Here is a 22,021-nt window from a genome sequence, read left to right as displayed (position 1 = left end):
ATTGCATACACTGGTACAGGTTGAGGGATGACCTGCTGGAGAGGAGCTCCATGGAGAGGGAGCTGGTGGACGACAGGTTGGCCATGAGCCAGCAGTGTGCCCTTGTGGCCAAAAAGGCCAACGGCATGCTGGAGTGCATAAAAAAGAGCGTGGCCAGCAGGTCGAGGGAGGTGATCCTCCCTCTCTACTCTGCCCTGGTAAGGCCTCATCTGGAGTACTGTGTCCAGTTCTGGGCTCCCCAGTACAAAAAAGACAGGGATCTCTTGGAAAGAGTCCAGCAGAGGGCCACAAAGATGGTGAAAGGCCTGTAGTATCTCTGCTATGAAGAAAGGCTAAGTGGACTGGGTCTGTTTAGCCTTGAGAAAAGACTGAGAGGGGATCTGATCCAGGTCTATAAATATCTAAGGCGTGAGGGGCAGAGTGGCAAGGCCAGACTGTTTTCAGCAGCGTGTGGAGACAGAACAAGGGGAAACAGCCAGAAACTGGAGCATAGAAAGTTCTGCAGAAGTGCACACAAGAACTTCTTTATGGTAAGGGTGATGGAGTGCTGGAGAACAGACTGCCCAGGGAGGTGGTGGAGTCTCCTTCTCTGGAGATATTCAAGACCCACCTGGACACCTACTTGTGCAAGCTGGTGTAGGGAACCTGCTTTGGCAGGGGGGTTGACTCCATGTCTGGAGGTCCCTTCCAACCCCTACAATTCTGTGGTAGGATTTTCAAGTTAAGGGCTCTCTGGGATCTATTATTTTTCCCAAAACATCATCTACCACTCCCCTCACTCACCTTGAGATTAACATCAGTTTTCTACTCTCTTTTCTACTCTCTGCCTGTATCTATTCTGTACTGAACCAGGAAGAGCTTTAAACTGAGCTCTTTTGTGTTAATACAGAGTATAAAAGTCCCTGTAACAGTTAGTGTAAACTTCCCCATATAGGTATACAGTCTGTGCATGGCAAAGGAGAGAAAAAGCAATACGTATTTATTTATATAAAGTTTTTAAGAGAGATGTCTGTGAAAAAAAAAATGTCTGTAAAATCAAATGCTTTGGGGGCGGGGGAAAAGGTTAAGTATTTATCTCTGTACAGGTTTCATTTCCATGTGACCTAACCAAATATTTGGCCCATAATTCCTATTTTCTTATCAGGCTCACTATATATCATTTTCTGAAATAAACTTTGATCACTACACAAAATTATGTAGCATATCACGTTGTCCATAAATCTGCTTTACAAATTCTTCTCAATAGTATACTGCAGTGTTAATGAGGTGCTTATTTAAGGCTAAAGCCTTAGTTTTTGTTTTAGCAAGAACAAGCATTTATCATGAACAAATCTACCTGCTCTAGATAACAATTTCAATAGCACTCTCTTCATAATATAAATAGGGATTTATAGTGTTTGTTTTCCTCTCTCTTTCTGAAGATTTTAATCAAGAATTAAATATAAGACAAGGAAAAACTGAGGATTTGGGGAATTTCTAACTTGTTAGACATCAGACTACAAGTATAAGCCCCAGAGTTGCTTGAAAAGTTCTGATCTGAATGCTGTTGGCTACAGTAACTTGTGAAATATAAGTGAACATAGAAAAAAACACCACATTAAAAAGGACATACATATAAAAGTGTTCAAACCATTTGCATTTCAAACTGTTCTAATTTAAGAGCAACTAATTACATTATTAAGCTATTTAACAGGCAGTGCCATTAATCATACTGTTCCAAATAGGGAAACATCTCATGTTTTAAAGTGATTGTAGCCCTCACTAAGAATTAGAGAAAAGAAAAAGCTTATTTCTCTCTCCTTTCTATTCTACAGTAGTGCAGATCTATCCACTTCATGTTGCCTTGCTTTTAATCCCTATCCTCTCTACTCCTGAGTATATCCTTTCCAGGTCCCCAGCTTCCATCTTTATGTGCATCTTCTACTTTCAAGGTGCCCTCAGCTATTCTAGAATGTGTTGTTCAATCTGTTTTGGCTCTTACCACATTCTTAAGAAAAATATAAATGAAAAGATCATAGATTAATTCTCATGAACTTTAAAAAAAAAATCTCAAATTTTTATGAAAGACAAAGTTGTTCTCAATACAGCCTGTGTGACTACTCTACCTAAATGTTCATCTTTTGCCTTCATTCCTCTTTCAAGCACTGGCAAGTGCCATTTTCATCTCTACAATCTAAACAGGCAACTGTTAAAAATGGATGTGGCGCTGTCCTTGTTGAAATAACCATCAATAAAGCTTGTTTGGCAAGCCCAGGAAAAAGTGGGAAGAATCAAATTGAGTGAGAAAACATTCTGAAATCATTCCTCTTTTCACAGCTTATTCCACAGAGTTAATGTACGTTCAGTGTTCCCTCAAGTATTCCATAATGACTACCATTATGACTTTTTAGAACTAGTGACAGTAACTCAATACCGTTTCTGTTTCAAATTCTATGTTAACACCTTTTAACATTTAATCAGTACTACTTCAATGTATTCCACTGACCTATCTTCAGATAAAGTGATGAATCCTAAATCTCTGGAAAAAAAAAATTGTCACAAGAAATTTCATAACTTTACTAAGTAGGTCAAATAATGAAATAAGCACTTAGTAAAAAATCATTCCTATACTTTCTGCATAAGTCATACCCTTACATGTGCATTATAACAAGGGAATAGTATTATCTTAGACAAAAAAAAAAAAAGAATCAAATGAAAAATACCTTTCTGAGAAAAGTTTACTATAAAGACTATTATGATTACCAAAACACATGGAATCGCTAAACATAATTTATTTGAAGCACTAAAGCCAGCTCATAGCAATTCACTTGACTAGCCTGTAGGCCCAAAGTATTATTTAATAAATCTGCATATATTTCACTAACTTCAAAACTCCCTTCTAATTAAGGATAATTAGAAGGCACGGTCAATCTCTTGAGGATACCAAACTGCTGTATAAGCATCTTAAATCAAGCAATGTATATCTGCATTTTATCTCTACAAGATAATGAATTTTAATTCTCATTTACCTCAGTCTTCATCCAATTTTGCAAGCTAAAAATTATCAGTTAAGTGGGATGAAGGCTAATTACCTACACTTATCCAAATTTTTCCAACTTCATGAAAGGGAGAAAGTCTGTGAACATATGGGAAAACTCAGTTCATTCACTTCACTGGCATTTCTCATTTTTGATGTGTTAGAATGGACATTTTTTCCACAATTAAAAAATATTGAAGAAAACTAAGATAAAATGTCAAGAGGGAACACAGTTAAAATCTCTTATTTTTGGCCATTTCCGTAGAGCAAGTAACCTTCTAGCTGCATACTGAACTGTGTTAAATATGGCAATTGTGGTACTGTGGTACATAGGTATTAAAAGCATCATCACTGCTACTTGAGTCATCACCTATGTCTGTTGATTTGCTTTTCTGGAAATGGATCATGAATTAAATGCATTTGAAGTGATCCTATTAAAAGCTTTAGTATTTTCAAATCATTTCCATATCAGAAAGTATTTCCACATATAGAGGTACATACAGTTTCAAAGAGAAGAAGGGAGATGGAGAGGGTTTGTGGGAAGTGCATAGGCACATCCCTTCTGATGGGAAGATAGGCTGAAACCATGATATGGATTCAATTCTTCTCTTGTCCTGTTTCACTTTAGTTTTGTGGAATTGTCTTGGGAACAGATCAACTGTAAAGCAGGTCCAGTTGCAAGCCTGAATATTTGTATATTGTGTTTCTCATGCAGAACTGCATGAAGAAATTTTCCTTCTCATGCAGATGGAAAATTTCTTCTTCCTCACTGACTGCTTCACCACTGAACTGGCAGAGAGAGCTTGTAAACAGAGGAGAAGATCAGAAACTTGAACTTTAAAAAGCTAAAAGTAAAGAATTTTAAGACTGAAATGATCTCTAATTTCAAAAAACCTCCCTGTTTTATCTCTGGTTACACTGTGGCCATTTTTACACATTAGCATGCTTGAAGTACTCAGTTAATTTAAGGAATTATTTCAGATTTTGATTAGCAATCACATGGTATAGACAATATATCTACACAGGATTAGAGCAGAACACTGACATTTTGTCATACAGAGGTGAGCAATAATCACCACCCATAAATGCACTGCCACGTCTGGCTTCTTGCATTAACTTTAACATGAAATCAGAAAATTAGTATCTAATTCATTTCAATGTGATACAGAACAAGCCAAGCATTGTACACCAACAGTTTTTCTTTAAAGTTGCATAAATCCTACATAGCTTACAGAAACATACTGGGCACTATTTTGAAATCATTTTAGTGCCTCCTCCTTATGATCCTGAGAACTCTACTTTAGCCATAACCAGATCAGGTGAGTTTAACAATTCTCTGAAGCTCTGATAAAGTTGGTTATTAACAATTCTCTTTCAATGCCCACTGTTAAAATCCTTAAGTACAACTGTACCATTTGGACTGTAACAACTCTGTTAATGTAAAAGAGATGTAACAAAGACTTGTTCTGCCACAAGCAGTACAGCATGTTGATCATTGTGAGAACAATACAACTTCCAATGCTAATACAATTAAAGTCAAGGTACAGATGGAGGGACTTCTTCCCCCCCCCCCTCGGTAGTATTTTGACTAACTAACTATATATATGTATACACACACACAGCACTTGTACAGTTTGGCCAGTGGTAAAAAGAGAACGCCCTTTAGCATCAATGTTCCCTGTTAGTAAGACCTCAGTCTGTAAGTCTAGATGTAATAGCAAAGCATCTGAGGGGAGAGGACTAAAAATAATAATAATAAAACAAAACATTTGATCAGCATCTCTCTTTCCCAAGTATAAGCGCAACACTAATGTAACCATTCTTCCTGCATCTTAAACAGAAAACTGAAATGCAGAAATCTTTTCCATATTGAGCTGGGAGAATTTGCGTCTTCAGGATCAGTTACCTCCAGACTGATGCAGCACAAGAACTCATCACGCTGAGTACCTTTCATCATATATTAGATAAAATTGTCCCCTATCCATTCTGGTTAATCATGAAAATTTCCATCATTCCCAACTTCATGGTTTTTTTTTCCTCCAAGCAAATGGGGGAGAGGTCTGCAATAAGAATAATTTAGTGTGACAGCTTATCTTTCTGCCTAGTGGGTGTCTTCATAAAAATGTGGCTATGAAAGCCATTTCCATATTGATGAAGAATGAATTATTTCTGATATTGATGAAGAATGAATTCATCCTGATACAGAGTGAAACAATTGTTCTTTCAAAAAAGCAGGAGGATCTCAGTATCACAGGCATAAATATCCTCCTCATTCAGAGGTAATGAAGATAAGTTATAACACACGTGGCACTTAGCTAAATATACAATAAATAAAGTTATACGTAATGACATATTGTTAAAAGAGTCATTGTAAAAATCTCACTTGAAATAAGGTAGACTATAAAATCCAGTTTTATTTTCAAGCCTGACACCACTACTTCTCAGTAAGAGTTGCTCTTGAAGTGCAAACTACAAAGAAATAAAATTGATCACGGGAATGCAACAAGCCAGGTGGCATCTCAATTCTTATAAAAAAAAGAACTGTAAGTTTATAGGCACACTCTCCTAATTTCCACTGATCACAGAATTGTTACTCTGCTTGTCACATGACCTGCTAGTATATAGAAAGCATAGAAGACATGCTTTGAATTTTAGTTATATATATAAAATTTTTTTATAGTAGTTGTATTTATTGTTTACATGTACTTTTACATCAATTATGCATTTATATATACTTAGTATATATAAAGGTGTACAGCAAATTTAAAGGTGGCAGAAAAAACGTGGAATACTTTGTATATAAAGAAAATATATGTAGATATCTGAAAAATATTGCTTATTACGCCATATTACAAATACATTGTCTATTTTTGTTATGTAAAATTATAAAATGCATATTAAGTATGTAAAATACATTAACAGTTCAATGCATCACAATGTATTCCTCATATTTAGCATGTATCATTGTACTACAATATATGAGATACTTAAATATAGCATATATTGTATAAGGAAGTATGTACATGAACTTCAGTTTGAAAGTAAAGTGCTTGACATATAGGAAGCTTCTATTTTTCCAAAATTACAATGCATTTCTCTGACTGTAGTAAAACCACTGTCAGGTATTTTTAGTAACACTAATACATTGAAAAGGCTAATTCCAACTAGCTTCAATTTGACAATGGAGTTAATGCTAGTGTCTACTAGACTAAGCAGGATCAATACAAACTACTCCTTGAGCTTAAGTTTATTCACTTGGGGAAAAAGCAGAGACTAAATTAAATGTACCTTCACATAATTTCTTCTAAGTCTATTTCCAAAAAAAAAAAAAAAACACCAAAGATTCAAAATAAGATTCAAATTATCGAATACTAACAACATGAGTCCTTTCTAACATTAGTATGGTAGGAGACAACATATTCTTCTCTTTCACTTCAGCCCTTCATCCATTACCCCTTTTCACTATGATTTTCAACTCTCAACACGTCCATGAGAAGCAACAATCCGAAGAGTCCTTGACATGCCAAAACCATGTCACTGCCACTCCACAAAGGACACTCTTCAACCTTAAACTGCAGTACCCATTCTGACTAGGATGAAGTTATGTAGTTAAAGTCCTTCAATGGCAGCCGGTACAGTTGATGTTGTGGCTAAAGCACTTTGGAATACATCACTATTTTGGCCACTGTTGAATAGGGCTTGCACAGAAATGAGGTTCTCCTTCCACAGAACCCTCTCTCCCAGTGTAAACTGGGGATGGGCAAAATACAGGGAGAGGACTGACCAAAGGCTTTTATCTCATATGACATCATACTCAGCAATTAAAACCTCAAGAAAAGGAGAAGAAAGGAGGAATATTCATGGTTATGGCATTTGCTGAGGATATTCAGAGTCAGATGATTTGTGGAATTCCCACCACTGGAGATACTTATCATTTGACTGGAAATGACCCTGAGCAACGTGTTGCAGTTTTGGAATTGGCCTCACTTTGAGTAAAAGTTGGACCACATGAACTCCTGATGCTTCTTGTAACCTAAATTATTCTAGAATTCTTCAGTCCTGTGATCCTTGCTTTTTTCAAAAGAAAATTACAAAAAAATCCATGTTCAACTTTCCAGCAGACATGCAATTATTTAAAACTTAGGTAATTATCATGAGAAGCTTGAGAAGAGTCACTTACTCCTTCCCTGTCTGTCCTAATACACTGCAGTTAATAGTTTTAGATTTGCTAAATAACAAGACCTTGTAAATTAGAAGAAATAGAAGTCAGCACAAGATTAGTAAGTAAATCTCAAAGCAAAAGCCTGCTACTGTATTAAGATTTTGCAATTATTGAGTTACTTCTAAATTATTTTTCTCAGATTGGTGGGAAATAAAACAGGAAAACACAAACAAACCAGAACAACTAGGCATTATTTCAATCAAGTTTATGCATTTATTACCTGGAAACTTGTGCAAGTCTGCACACACTTATTTTAGTTCTCTGAGGAATTCATTGATACTAGAAGGCAATGGATCCACAAAACAACTTCTGGCTGCAAAATGATTACTATAATATCTATTTAAGAAACTTATAAAACATGTGACTTCTGAATAGTTTTCTCTATTAAAGACAGTCATGACATGAATTGAATTTGGCTTACAATCACTTTTCACTCCCTCTGTCTGAAAAAGTAGGAACTGAAGATGAAATCTCCCTCCAAGAACTGCAAAATCCACAGAATCACCAAGGTTGGAAAAGATCCGCAAGATCATCCAGTCCAACCATCCACCTATCACCAATAGTCCTCAATAAACCATGTCCCTCAACAAAAAAATCTAACCGTTCCTTGAACACCTCCAGGTGACTCCACCACCTCCTTGGGCAGCCCATTCCAGTGCCTGACCACTCTTTCAGAGAAGTAGTATTTCGTAACATCCAGCCTAGATCTCCACTGGCGCAGCTTGAAGTCATTACCTCTAGTCCTATCACCAGTTACACAAGAGAAGAGGACAACCCCCCCTTCAGGTAGTTATAAAGAGCAATAACATCTCCCCTGAGCCTCCTCTTCTCCAGATTGAACAATCCCAACTCCCTCAGCTGCTCCTCATAAGACCTGTGCTCCAGACCCCTCACCAGCTTTGTTGCCCTTCTCTAAACATGCTCCAGGGCCTCAATGTCTTTCTTGCAGTGAGGGTCCCAAAACTGGACACAGTACTCGAGTTGCAGCCTCACCAGAGCTGAGTACAGGGAGGCAATCGCTTCCCTGTTCCTGCTGGCAAGACTGTTTCTGATACAAGCCTTCTTGGCCACCCAGGCACACTGCTGGCTCATGTGCAGCCAAGCATCAATCAATACCGCCAGGTTCATTTCCTCTATACAGTCTTCCAGCTATTCCACCCCAAGCCTGTAGTATTACCTGGGGTTGTTGTGGCCAAAGTGCAGGACATGGGATGAGGTTCAACAAGGCCAAACACCATTGGCTGCAGCCCAGCTTTCCAGATCCCTCAGTAGGGCCTCACTACCCCAGGCATATCAACACTCCCAGCCAACTTGGTGTCATCCGCAAATCTACTAAGGGTGCAGTCAATGCCCTCATCCAGGTCATCAATCAAAGAGGACAGGCTCCAGCACCGACCCCTGGAAAGCACCACTCGTGACATGTTGCCAGCTGCATTTAGCTCCATTCACTACCACTCTCTGGGCCTGGCCTTCCAGCCACTTCCTTATCCAGCCAAGCCTGTACTTGTCCAAGCCATGGGCTGTCAACTTTTGCAGGAGAATACTGTGGGAGACAGTGTTAAAGGCTTTGCTGAAGTCTAGATAGACTATATCAACAGCCTTTTCTTCATCTACCAGATGGGTCACTAGATCATAGAAGGAGATCAGGTTGGTTGCCCTTCATGAACCCATGCTGGCCAGAAACCTAAAGCCATCATCTTTATCATCTAAACATCTCTTTATACTCTGTATACTTCCAGAATATGTAGAATGTGCGTCAGTATTAGAATATTAGTGATTCTGTGACTTACCTGTCAATAATGGCACACATGTCAATGCTGACATTGGCAAAGCTTCCCAGCTGGCCCTGCTCCACTGCTTGCAAATCCACCAGCTGATCATCCACATGAATAAACTGCATGCATCCTTGAAACGAATGGTGAAATAGAGAGTGATCCGAGTCATTCATCTGTAGAGGAAACCCTGGAATGCAGCAGAAGGAATAGCATTAATTTCACATACTGATAATCAAGGCAGATTTTTTTTTTTTTTTTTTTACTGGAAAAGAGATGTTTTCTAGACAAGAGAAAAAAGGCAAAATGGGGTACAGTTACTAGATTTCATTGCTATGCTATTAAGTCACTGGAACTACTTGCAAGAATTTATACAGTATAGCTGATGATTCTTCCATTAGTCTTCTGCTACTTTTCTTCTCTCCCATCCCCATATCACTATTTCTAATTAATTCTCATTTTAAAATCAGTTTAAGGAAATTGAGAAAAGATTAATCTTTTTAGCATATTTTAAGGATCACATTGCAATTTCTCAGTATATTTCTGTCACATATTTCATGAAACATCATCCCAGTTCAGATTTCTGCAGAAGAAATCTTCCTATACAATACTTGTGCTCAAAACTTTCTACAAACCTAGAACTAGCTCTGAATTCCATGCCTATTTCTGAAAAAATCTGAGAACAATGTTTAAAATTTTCATTTTTGCTCTGAACGTGTTCATTTATATGCTAATTTCATGAAGGTTTCTTAAGAAAGATGAGAATGAATTAGATTCTTGACCCAGGTGAAAGAATAGGGAAATGGAGAACATGTATATATACCATTGCTTAGCTGAACGTCCTTTATAGTTGAATGTATCAATTTACCTGAGAAAAATATCCTGGAAAAGACAGTGCAGTGCCTTATCCATTACTCACAATTGTTTAACAATAGATGGCCTCAGTACATTCATCTAAACAGAATATTTACATAAAGAGTAGGAAAGAAGAGAGACGGGCTGACAGGCATGTTCAATCCAAGTCCCATGGGCTTCATGCAACACAGCTCAACTTGAACTGAAGTGCAAGCCTTTTACTGCTGTGTCATCACATTGGCAGCTCTGCCCTGCCAAGCAATACGACCTGGCCCTGGACACTGGGAGGGCACAATACACTGAAGACAAGTAATACTGCACAGTGATTGGTTTGCAAGGAAATTATGTTAGTTTTCAAAGATTACAGTTCAAAAAGACACTACATACAAAAAACATGCTGCCAAATTCAATGCGTACTAGAAATTCTTTGTAAAGACAAAATAGCAGAACTGATAGAAGTCAGTCTCCTCAACCAAATATTTTTAGAAAGTTAAAACTCAGACTCCATTTTAAAAACAAGTTATGTTAATAGCAAATCTGACTGCAAAAAAAAATCAAAACAATTTCCTCACTGTGAGTTTGTTAAGCAACGTATGGAAAAACGTGGAAACGTATGTTTCTTTATCAGAACACATCTTTTTCAGTAGATTTGGAGAGTAAAACTGATAATTTCAAATTTTATGCTCTGGCAATACATGAAAATACTGATGCTACAGATATAGCTCATCTTGCAAATTTCATTAGAGGTACTGATAACAAATACAGTGACACTGAGGAAATGGCTTCTTTGGTGCCATGAAAGGTACAACTAAATTTGTATAAAGCAGTAAAAACTATATTAAAGAAATTTAACCTTTGCCAATCTATATGGTCTAGCTACTGATGGTGCCCCAGTGATGACTGGAAAAGAAGAGATACTTATAAAATCAATAAAAGATGTAATTAACACCAGTAACTTATGTTTGATGAAATACCATTGCATCTGGCATCAAGAAAACTTATATGCAAAAGACAGAAAAATAGATATGTCCTGCAAATTCTCATCAAATCTGTGAATTTCATGAAGTAGAAGGATCTGAATCATTACCAGTTCTAGCAGTTCATTAAAATTACAGATGTTGATTATGGGGTCATAGAATCACAGAACGGCTAGGGTTGGAAGGGACCAAGGATCATCAAGCTCCAACAACCCTGCCACAGGCACAGCCACCACCCTCCACATTTAATACTAGACCAGACTGCCCAGGGCCCCATCCAATCTGGCCTTGGACACCTCCAGGGCCAGGGCATCCACAGTCTCTCTGGGCAGCCTGTTCCAAAACCTCACCACTCTCTCTGTAAAGAACTTCCCCCTGACATCCAACCTAAATCTTCCCTCCCTCAACTTCAAACCATTTCCCCTTATCCTGCTGTTATCTACCCTTTCAAAGAGTTGATTCCCCTCCTGTTTGTAGTCTCCCTTAAGGTACCAAAATACTGCAGTGAGGTCACCCTGCAGCTTTCTTTTCTGTCTTTCTTGTATGGGGGCTCCAGACCTGGACACAGTACTCCAGATGAGTCCTCACAAGAGCAGAGTAGAGGGGGACAATTGCCTCCCTGTCCCTGCTGGCCACCCCTCTTCTGATGGAGCCCAAGAAACCATTTGCAAGAGCACCCTGCTGGCTCATGTTAAGCTTTTCATCCATCAAGACCCACAAGTCCTTCTCTGTAGGGCTGCTCTCAAGGACCATTCCTTCCAGTCTGTATATATGCCTGGATTGACATCATCATTTGCTTTTCTGAAGTAAGGTGGCTAAGTCAGGGTAAAATGCTAGAAACGCTCTGCAAAACTATGGGCTATCATATGTTTATTCAGAAAGATGGTAAAAAGTCTGAAAAATACATAATGATTTTGCAGACTTTTTGTTACGATGATAACAGGCCATGCAGTTCTTGACAAGGGAAACAGTTCACAGAAATTTATTTGGGTAGCTAAGACAAATTGTATAGCTACTATTCATTCTTTCACTTTCATATTCAATTCAATTCAATGCTTTACCACTCTCTTCAATAGCATGGAAACTGCTATTACAATAACAGATAGCAGAACTGAAGGCCAAAAACAACCCGATAATAACATCAGCAGGAAGAAGGAATGAACACCATTCTAAATTCTGCTCCTGAATACAATTTACAGAGTGCCATACAAAGCATTGGACTGGCTTCACAGAGAGAGCAATGAATGGAGGGCAGAAAGAAGCAACTGCAAGTTGAGACTGCGTAGCGCGGCAGATATTACTAAAATAGTCACACCTGAAGTCTACACCAAAATAGGATTAAGATACACATTGACCAAATAAGTTTGCCAGTTTATCTGTATGACTGACTGTTGTAAGCTAGAGAAGCTGGAAGTGCTACTGCTTCTACTTCAAGACTGATTAGTTGAGGATTCTGAATTCTGCTATATATTCCTGTATAATCAATGAGTATACAGATGTATAATTGGCAAATATACAAAGAATTTAGGCTGGTCTTCAGAGAGTGCATAGCTGGAAAGATTATCATGTTGGAAAGGGATATCAGAAATGAATGGAAAAGCTTACCTACATCCTGGGCTTGCAAAAAAAACTTCAAAAAGAGCAATCTCCAAATAGAGATCCTTCCTCAGAGGCAGTCAGCCCTTAAATGGGGTCTGGGAGAGGTAGAGCCAGGCTCCATCCCTTCCAGTCACACAGCTGAATTGCGTTCACTCGTGCTCCCATGACTGACTCATTGCTTGCCTCAGGTGATCAATCAGAGGTTTAGGCTGTGATTCAATAGTTCCCTTGCAGTACCGATGGATAAACAGTGTGATTTATTTACTCATATCTCTTTATTTGCCTATCTACCATTGTTGTTTCAGTAAGGAATTGGAAAAGGGTTATTTTTAAGCAGCAGTATAACTCATTGCATAAATGTTGAGGCTAATTGTGAATCAAGGCATTTTAGTATTCTATTAACATAACATATAGCTAATAAAAATGAGACCATTTTAGAAATCCTACAAGGAGCTAATTTTAGAAAACATTTCCCTATCCATGGGATAAGGAAACACACAACTATTTTCAACCATACACTTCCTTTGCTCTCACAAACAGCCTTCCTTAATAGTTATTTTTTTTTGTTCTTTAATATTGCTGCAATAGCTTTCACAAAATGCAGTTAATAAGTATCGTGTTATAAAAAGAAAACACCTCATTGGGTTCTTATTTTTACCTTTAGCTTAATTTTTAAGTTAACAGTGGCATACTAACTCATATAAGCAACAAGATTAACTGTATATATAATAGAAATGTTGTTTTCAGTCTATTAAGTATACCTAGTAATTTTGGTGGAGCCAAAGATTTAGACACTAGATAACTCCAGTACAAGTCAGTAAGGGCAAGGCTGTGTTTAAATCAGTAAGAGATCCCATGGATTGTAATTGTTATTTCAATGCACAATAATGCTTTTCCCTTCGAGCTTTCTGTTACAGAGGGATGATTCACTTGCTGATTCTTCCTACACTGAGTCAAATTTTAAATGAAATTCTATAAAAAAGCTTGATAGCAATGCTGTTACTGGGAAGGAATTTCTTGCAGACAAGAAAAATGTACATTTATGAACTACTAATACATTGCAATTTATACAATTCAAACTGCTAAATACACCTTAAACTGCATTATTTTGAAATTTTGACATCCTTCTGCCTTTCTTCCTCTACTAAATCTGAAACTTACCAGTTTTTGTTTTGTTTTGTTTTGTTTTTGTTTTTTCCATATTTCAAGCCCCCCAAAATACGGATTATTCTGCAAAGGTTGGATATGGATTGAATCTTAACTTCAGCCAGAGTACAAGGAAATTTTTTTCCAGGATGTCACTCTGTCATTCCAAACTAAAAACAGCTACAGGTCTAAGTTCAAACAACCTAAAATTTTAAAATCTACCGTTTTCATTCATACTATTTTCCATTAGAATTATCATTCTACTTTTTCATGCTGTTGGACCCATGCAATTTTCTATGCAATTTTAATGTATTAAATACAATAAAAATCATAATATATTTAATAAAATACCTAAAAAGAGAAAAAAAAGTATTTCTTTGCCAAAGTCAAGATTCATTACGCTTCTCTTCTAATTGCCTGAGTAAGATTATAGCAAGAAAACTATAAGAACAGAAGTGTAAGGAAGAATTGTACTAGTAATATAATAATGAATATAATCAAAAGAGAATAAACATCTAATGCACCAGCTGTTTCTGAGATCTGGCCTAAGAATAGTATCTTGTACTAGGTTTTTTTAAAGAGAGGTTCAATTTTTAACTGCTCAACAATGATAATTTGTGAGGCATTATCTGGCACGTATTTAACTCGGATCTGACAGTGATTTTTATCTGCATGGTTTTTCAGCTATACACCCTAGGTCTTTGCTATCCAGAATGAAGAGAAGGAAAAATTATTTCTCTAGAAAGCAACAGTGTAACACCACTGAAGAGCCAAGTGATCCTTAACTTTCTATACATCATTAGAAGATGATTATCTTTTTTACCCACAAAAAAAAAAAAAAAAGCAAAAAACAAAACAAAACAAAACAAAACACCACAAATCCTATGTATATTGATGATGTTATTTTGAAGATGCAACTGGTGTTTCATACCTGCACCTACCCACCTACATTCACCTAACACTTTCACACAATGGAATTAGAACAGTGTCTTTAGTATGAAGTAGAACACAGGCAATAACTTTACAAAACTAGAATTTTACTGCTCAAGAAGCAAGAAATAAATTAAACAGACTGTATAAGTGATCAAAGAATTGTAGGGGTTGGAAGGTATATCTGGATATCACTGAGTCCAACATTCCTACTAAATGAAGTTCCCTACAGCAAGTCACATAGGTATATGTTCAGATGGATCTTGAATATGTCCAAGGAAGGAGAATCTACAACATCTCCAGGCAGCCTGTTCCAGTGCTAGGTCACTCAAAAAGTAAAGAAATTCTTCATCTTAGTATGGAACTTCCTGTGTTCCAATTTCCCTTGTTCTATTGACACACATCACTGAGAAAAGAAGTCCAGCACCATTAACTTTAATCACACTCTTAAGTTATTTAAAAATAAAAGTATGAGATCCCCTCTCAGCCTTCTCTTCTTCAGAAGGAAGAGTCCCAGGTCTCTCGCTTTTCTCACATGGAAGATTCTCCAGGCCCTTTATAATCTTTGTTGACTTCCACTGAACCCTTTCTAGGGGATACCTGTCTTTTTTTGAAATTGGTAGTCCAGAATTGAGTACACCATTCCAGATATGGCCCCACCAGGGCAGATTAAAGACAAAGGATTGTTTTCCTTGACCTGCTAGCCACACTTTTTTAAATATATTATGCACCTCAGAATACCATTAGGCTTCTTGGCCACAAGGGCTGGCTCATAGCCTACCTGTTGTCCACCAGGACGTTTAGGCCCTTCTCTGTAGAGGTCTTTTCAAGTAGATCAGCCCCTAACACAAGGGTTTTGAATCTTTTGACTTGCTAGGCCACACTGAGCAAAGAATTGTCTTGAGCCATATATTTGAGGCTGTATCAGAAATAATACCTCCTATTTATTTCTATGGAAACTACAACAGATACAAAGAGCATAACAGTACCTGATAGGACAAATTTTCAACTACAAAATTCTATATTTCAACATAATCATCACTACTAGGAACAATTAGGTCACAGCCCAAACTAGTGATTGAGCATCTGGATATATGTGGCAAGCAATTCACCTGCATGACAGGAGGTTGACTCATTTAAGGGCTGGCAGCCAAGAGTACCTCTACTTGGAGATTTTGTCCTCTGGGGAATGTTCCAGTGAACCCTAGTTTTTGGAGTAGGGTAAATTCTTCTTTTCTTAGTATCAGATTATAGCTAAAGCCTTTCTTAGGTTATCCAAAAGCCAGTTAGAGGCAGCTACGTGCCTCTATTTTATGCCTTACAACCAGTGTTAGCTATTCATTTTCACCAGCAATGAACAAGAGCCTGCATGCTATACTTACAAAAATCTGCAGGAGTGGAGGTGACCCACTATCACCACTGTAGAAGTGTACCACCCATCACCTCGCTGTGTTCACATCTACTGTTTGGTCTCAAAAAAAAAAAAAAAAAAAAAAAAAAAAAAAAAGGTTCAGCAGTGAATGAATACCAATGAGTTTTTCCTCAATGGAGGAATTCAATTAACTACCTTTGCTTCATATACACTTCTGTGTCAGATGCCATTTTGTTAGACAGCCCCTCTGTTGCCATCTGTCACACGGCAACACAATGTAATGGAATGTTGTCAGGGAGGTTCAGCCTCCACTCTTACACTATTAACATCTGATGTCATGGCCTACCATAATAACGTAGGAGGCATTACTTTTGGAGCAGTTCTTGTAAACTATATAATAGTTTACATACGTAAGTAAAATAACTTAATTTTTAATGCATTTTATTAAAACAAAAAAGAGGGCAACAGAAACTGATGGGGTTATTTGACTGGGTATTGACTGGGTTATTTGACCTCAGTTTTGTGAGAACAGTATGTCAGCCTGATTTGATCAAAGTGGTTGCAATTCTTTTTGTGTTCTTGAGGTGTTCAGAGATAAATTTATTCTTCCTGTGCTTCATCCTCAAAAGTAGTTTGCAAATATATACTGCCAGAGGGCAGTGATGTGAATAAGGTGGGATGGTGAAGTAAGGGATGTTTTTCCTCTGGTAAGTGAGGTCTTATGAAAGTCTGGTGAAGAAACATTGAGTTGGATACTAGACACTATTTACATTACATAAATTAACTGCAATTTTTAAAATATGAACTGAAGACAGAATCACAGGTATACCAGAAAATTAACTTTTTTTTCCCAGCAAGCTTGAAACCTAGTCTCAAACTCCCTTATCAAAACAGAAAGCATGGCTACTTGTTTTTCACTGTTTACAGTATTATGTTTAACCAAAATACCTAAAACTATTTGCCATAATTTGAGTTAGTGATGCTCTGAGCCCTCCCATGTCCTGGTTTCAGTTGACACTGTTAATAGCATACTGATGTGTGGTTGTTGCTGAGTGATGGATAGCACCTGTGGCCAGACTGGGCCAGTAGCCAAGGAAGAGCTCCCATCACGATGGTGAGGGGCAGGGGCTACACTGCTTGTCAGGCTGCACTGAGCCACCTGTGGGCAGTGGGTTGGAGGTTGGATAGATCTATCCTAACTTGTATTGATGCATACAGTTATTCCTCCCCAGGCATTGGAGTCTACACTTGCTCTTTTTGTACCTCACCAGGCTCCTCTCTGCCCAGCCCTCTAGTCTGTTCAGGTGTTGCAGAATAGCAACACAGCCTTCTGGAATTATGAATGGCTGGAGCTAAAACATATTTTTATTTTCATTGCATTGCAAATTTGTAAAGCTATGGAAATGCTCAAAAACAGTAAACAAGGAAGTATTTGAAGGAACACATGACTAAACTTTAAGTTCCAACAGTTTCACCTGTTTAATTGAAGTCATAGTTCTGTATAAGGGAATACTAGGACTAAGTTTGCCAAGACAGTTGGATCCATGTCTAGTAACAGGCATGAACTGTCCTGAAAATAATCACAACTTTAGAGTCTCCCCACTTGGCGTGGCACAGGAATGCAAACTAGAGCAGGAATGATAAGTCTTCTGTGCATTTCAAAAGATAATCACTGACTTCTTAAGTCTTCAATTTTCCTAAGAAAATCATCTTTACTTTTGTCTTCAATGTTTCATTTATAAAAATAAAGGCTGAGCATACAATTATTGTATCTTTGCTATCTTTGCTATTTTTAAACTCATCTGCAAGTCTCATATAGACCACAGTGTCTGGTGGACTGTACCAGGTAAGAGGAAATGCACATATAGCTCATCTTTGTTCTCAGGTCACATAATATATGGACTACACTTCTCAAAAAAAGTCTATCCATTTTATCACTACTATGCATATAATGCATTTGAACTGGATGGGAGTACAAAAGGGATGGTTCAGAGTGAGTAAATGTGATGAATACTTTGCTGCTTCTCTGGCTCTGGACATGTGTCACTGCATCGAGAATGAGAAAAATCAAGCTGCAGTAGTTTCTCATGATGTTATATTCAGTTCTCATTCTTCTCCCAGAAATGTGGTGGTGTTCAAAAACTGTAGAGATAAAACATCTCTCTGCAGTCATCTGAGCATGCAGAGAGATAAAAATGAACATAGTGCTGTTGCAATTACAAGGTGAATGAAAGCAGGTCAAGATCCTGCTCGTAGATCATTCGTGTCATTTCTGTCTTGGCTGGACTAAGTCTAACCAAATCCCATGTTGGGATGACTGCCAAGATGATGAAGAGTGGGGCCGGCTGCATTCACTTCTCTTAGCCACTGCTATAAGCCATCCAAGTGAAGGAAGAAGTCTTGAGACCCACAAGGAGGTGAAGTGGTCAGAGATAGCATCATGGTAAAGAACAGCAATGCTGAGGATCATAGAATCATAGAATCATAGAATTGCTCAGGTTGGAAACGACCTTCAAGATCATCAAGTCCAACCTCAACTTAACCATCTCACACTTCAAAAGGCTTTGAATGTTCCCTTTCTTTCAGCCGGCAAGTCATTTATTTACGTATCTCTCCACAAGAACTGTGGCAATTCTGGGAGCAAACCAGCCTTCATCAACTTTCAAATGGCATGGAGCTTCAAACCCCAAATAGGTCTGAAGTCTGAAGATTTGTCCTTGTTATCCTCACATCCATCATGGCTATGAAAGGTCAAAAGAGTTTGTCTTGCCCGCGCTGCAGAGCAGACATCTGCCCAGCTTCCTCGAGCTACAGCAAGCTTTCAAACCAAATGGGCCAATAATAGCTTTTAAAAATTATCATCAAGAAATGAAGGGCTTGGCATCACAAATCCACTTAGGTAGCTGTAACTACAGCAAATTAACATGAAACTGAAGTCGGTCCCAAATGAAAGCTTGTCTCTGAGACACTGGAGCCTGAAATGGCCTTTATGATGTAAATTTCTATTAAGTACCAGCAATCTTTTGTGCTTCCTTCTTTATCATTTTACTTTCAGTTGGCTTCTTTCCGAGTCTATTTTAGCAGGAGATTTCCTAGACATGGGGACAAAGTAGCTGTCAGTCATGTTTCTATTTATGCTTTCTGAAGATATTGATGGTCAGCTGAACTATAGACTAGGGCTATTTAAGAGAAGTGTGTGTGCTCAAGGCTTGGGTTGGAAATCTCTCTGCTCTGATTTCCTAGGCTGGATAGCGTGGTTCCTATTATAAGTGTGTAGCAGACCTAGAATGGGTCCAATGGGCTTCTGGGGTCCTCAACAGTCATTTTTGGGGGTTTGACGGAGCAATAAATCCATCAGAGACACATCATGGGGACAGAGAAAGCACAAGAAGTCCTGTTCTGGTTTCCTTCACTTGCTCAATCTCTAGCTGCCATAATGCACAAATTTCCAGCAGCTGACCTCGCAGATGGCTATGGATGTGTTCTCTCACTTCTTGTGTGACTGCTGTGGAAGTACACATTGTAAGATGCCCCTTGATTGTGTGAGGGCTAGGTCCGATCTGCATCCACAAAGGCAATGAGGTGCCCAATGCCCATTGATTTCAATGGCACAGAGAAATCCAAAAAACTTCTGAGAACATGCTCCTTGCTGTCAGGCTCTCTGTTCTCCATGTTCCTCAGTGCCACATCTGCACTCTTCCTGAACACCTCCAGGAAGGGGATGATCCCATGATAACATCCAGGCCATTTTAGTCCATGCTGCAGAATCTCAAGCACTCTGCAGGGAGAGGTGATACTTCGGCATAATGGAGTCCTTGGGCAGTTAGTCAGCAGGTTCTCACATCACCACATTCCTAGCGCCCATTCTGAGAGCCTGGATCAGTGGGATGAAAAAGATATAAGGTAACCAGCTGCTTCAGGGACTTTGTTGCAAGTGGATACAACACTGTGATGAGATGTTTGAAAAGCAGTAATAGATAAAAGATAATGGCTGCTATTCCTTTCCATCAGACTGGACAGAGCTGGCTGAGCCTTCCCTCAACTCAGTGCTAGAGCTATTGTGACTTGCCTAATAATTCTGCTTTAGGGGCCCAGCAAAGCGGAGAAGAACACCCTGCTGAGTCTGGGTGAGACAGCCCTCAGATACATCTGCTGGGGTGGTTGTGTGAAGAAAACAAGCTTCTGTCGCTTGCACAAACTTTTCCAGCTAGAACATGCAAAGCCATTTGCAAGCTGGATTGGAATGCCTGCTGTTAATGCATCCTTAATTGAGATAAAAATTTCTGAGAGATCCTGTGGAACAGTGAAGCACCTACAGTGAAGAGCATCATGTACATCCTTCCATAGTGTGCATTTGATGTTATTGCTTATATTAAGATCTGCAGGCCCAGGACAAACATACAAAATACCTGCACAGATAAATATGTTACATCTTCTTTTAGTTCACTTGCTTAGGTTAGCTGCAGGCTGACGTATGTTAGAGTACATCTTAAAATCTTCAGAGTAAAATATTTTGAAAGCAAACCTATTAGGGTCAATACAATGAACTTATAATACCCATGGTTAAAAAGGAGGGGAAGTAAGACCATCAGTAAATTTCTTTCTAAATGACCTGTCACCTCTAAGTCTGCAGCTGGAGGCCTGCAAATGGATCATTCTATTACCGGTAATGAACTTAATTTTAAAGTGATATCCACATCAAATTTAATACAGCAGTATCAGTTTTGTTGTCTATGATTCTGTATCATCTCTAAGTTCATTAATAAATGTGTTGTGCAATCTAAGAAAGTGCAACAGCATTACATGCTCATCACTGAACTAAAAAATACATCGCATTTAAAACAAAGTACTTCTGTTCATTAAATTATTCCATACAATAAATAAATAAATAATAGTACGGTATATAAAAACGTACAAAGTAATTTCTAGAAAGTGTGAATTCAGAATCACCAAGCTAAAGCTTCTTGTCTGTTTATACCTACTTAATGAACGAACGGGTAGTTATTCAGTCAAGACTTAAGACTCGGACTTTTAAAGTGCTTAAATGTGAATTAGTATCCTATGAGATTGTAGTTGATTGCATTCATGCTTTGACAACTCTTCACCTTAGAAAATCCTATGGCTCCTATGTTTAAAGACAGACTCCCCCATACCGAAGGACTGCCCACGAATGAGATGAAACAAAAAACAAATTCCTGCTCTTGTAAAGTCTCTGCCTTTCCTTCCTTCCTTTTCAGAAAGGGTGCTGGGTGTTTCGCAATAACTGTAACATTTGCTCAGTGACATTTTGGATGTTTTAACCCTTCAGCCATAGCTCACCACATGGTTTCATGTGGTTTAATTTACTCCCTCCCCAACACTTCCAAGTCATGGACTTCCACTGCAGGATTGTTCTATTTGTTGGAGCGTTGCTAAGAGCTTTCTAACCATGATATCCAAATATCAGTGAGAAAAATTAAAACTGAGTTTCAGTGGATATCAGCCCAGTCATGGTATATAATTACTCAAGATCACTAAATATTATTATTTTCAGTCCAAGATTCTGCATGCAAACACTAAGGTCAAAGAGGAGCCCGACAGCCTAGCTGCTGAAGGGAAGAGTTGGATAAAGCTAGTAGAACAGAGCTTGAGGGAATTCTCTCTTTCAGTATAGCTGAAATGGCAAGTGGGACAAAAGCAGAAGGGGAAATCAATTCTTATAACAAGATTTGACAGCAATGGAATGGCAAAACCACCACATGATGGTTACATTCTGGTGAACCTAGTTGTAGATCAATGTTAGCACATATTAATTCACCAAAGTTAATCACACCTGAAGCAGTCCATGTACATGGCATGTACTTTGGCCTGGATGATACTGCCTTATTGATTTTATGTGTGAAATCTGTTCTGTAGAGTCAGATAAAGTCACAAACATAGCTAAGATTTTTAAACATTGTATGTTGACACACCAAATTCTACTAGTTTAATTGCAGTTGTCTCATGCTAACTCATGGCTCTTATTTATTTACAAAGCTCTGAAGTATTTAAGCCTTGAATTGCATAACTGCTATTGTTCAGGATCCCTGTACTTCGTATGATTCCTTTATCCTCACTTTATCTTGTTTTAATATTTGTTCCCTCTTTCCTTTT

At 38.2% G+C, this 22,021-nt stretch overlaps 1 protein-coding gene across 2 annotated transcripts in view; it reads right to left on the bottom strand.

Moving 5' to 3' along the window:
• Nucleotides 1-22,021, bottom strand: part of CNTNAP2 (contactin associated protein 2) — a 758,846-nt gene that overhangs the window by 275,056 nt on the left and 461,769 nt on the right. For both annotated transcript variants that reach the window (XM_090136789.1, XM_090136788.1), the window contains one exon: nucleotides 9,029-9,200. In XM_090136789.1, the coding sequence (XP_089992915.1) occupies nucleotides 9,029-9,200 (172 nt within the window). The remainder of the gene's footprint in view (nucleotides 1-9,028; nucleotides 9,201-22,021) is intronic.

Source organism: Phasianus colchicus, chromosome 3 (genome assembly GCF_987193195.1).
Source record: "Phasianus colchicus chromosome 3, bPhaCol1.hap1.1, whole genome shotgun sequence".
In the NCBI taxonomy this organism is placed as follows: domain Eukaryota; kingdom Metazoa; phylum Chordata; class Aves; order Galliformes; family Phasianidae; genus Phasianus; species Phasianus colchicus.
This window is presented reverse-complemented; position numbering and strand designations above follow the sequence as displayed.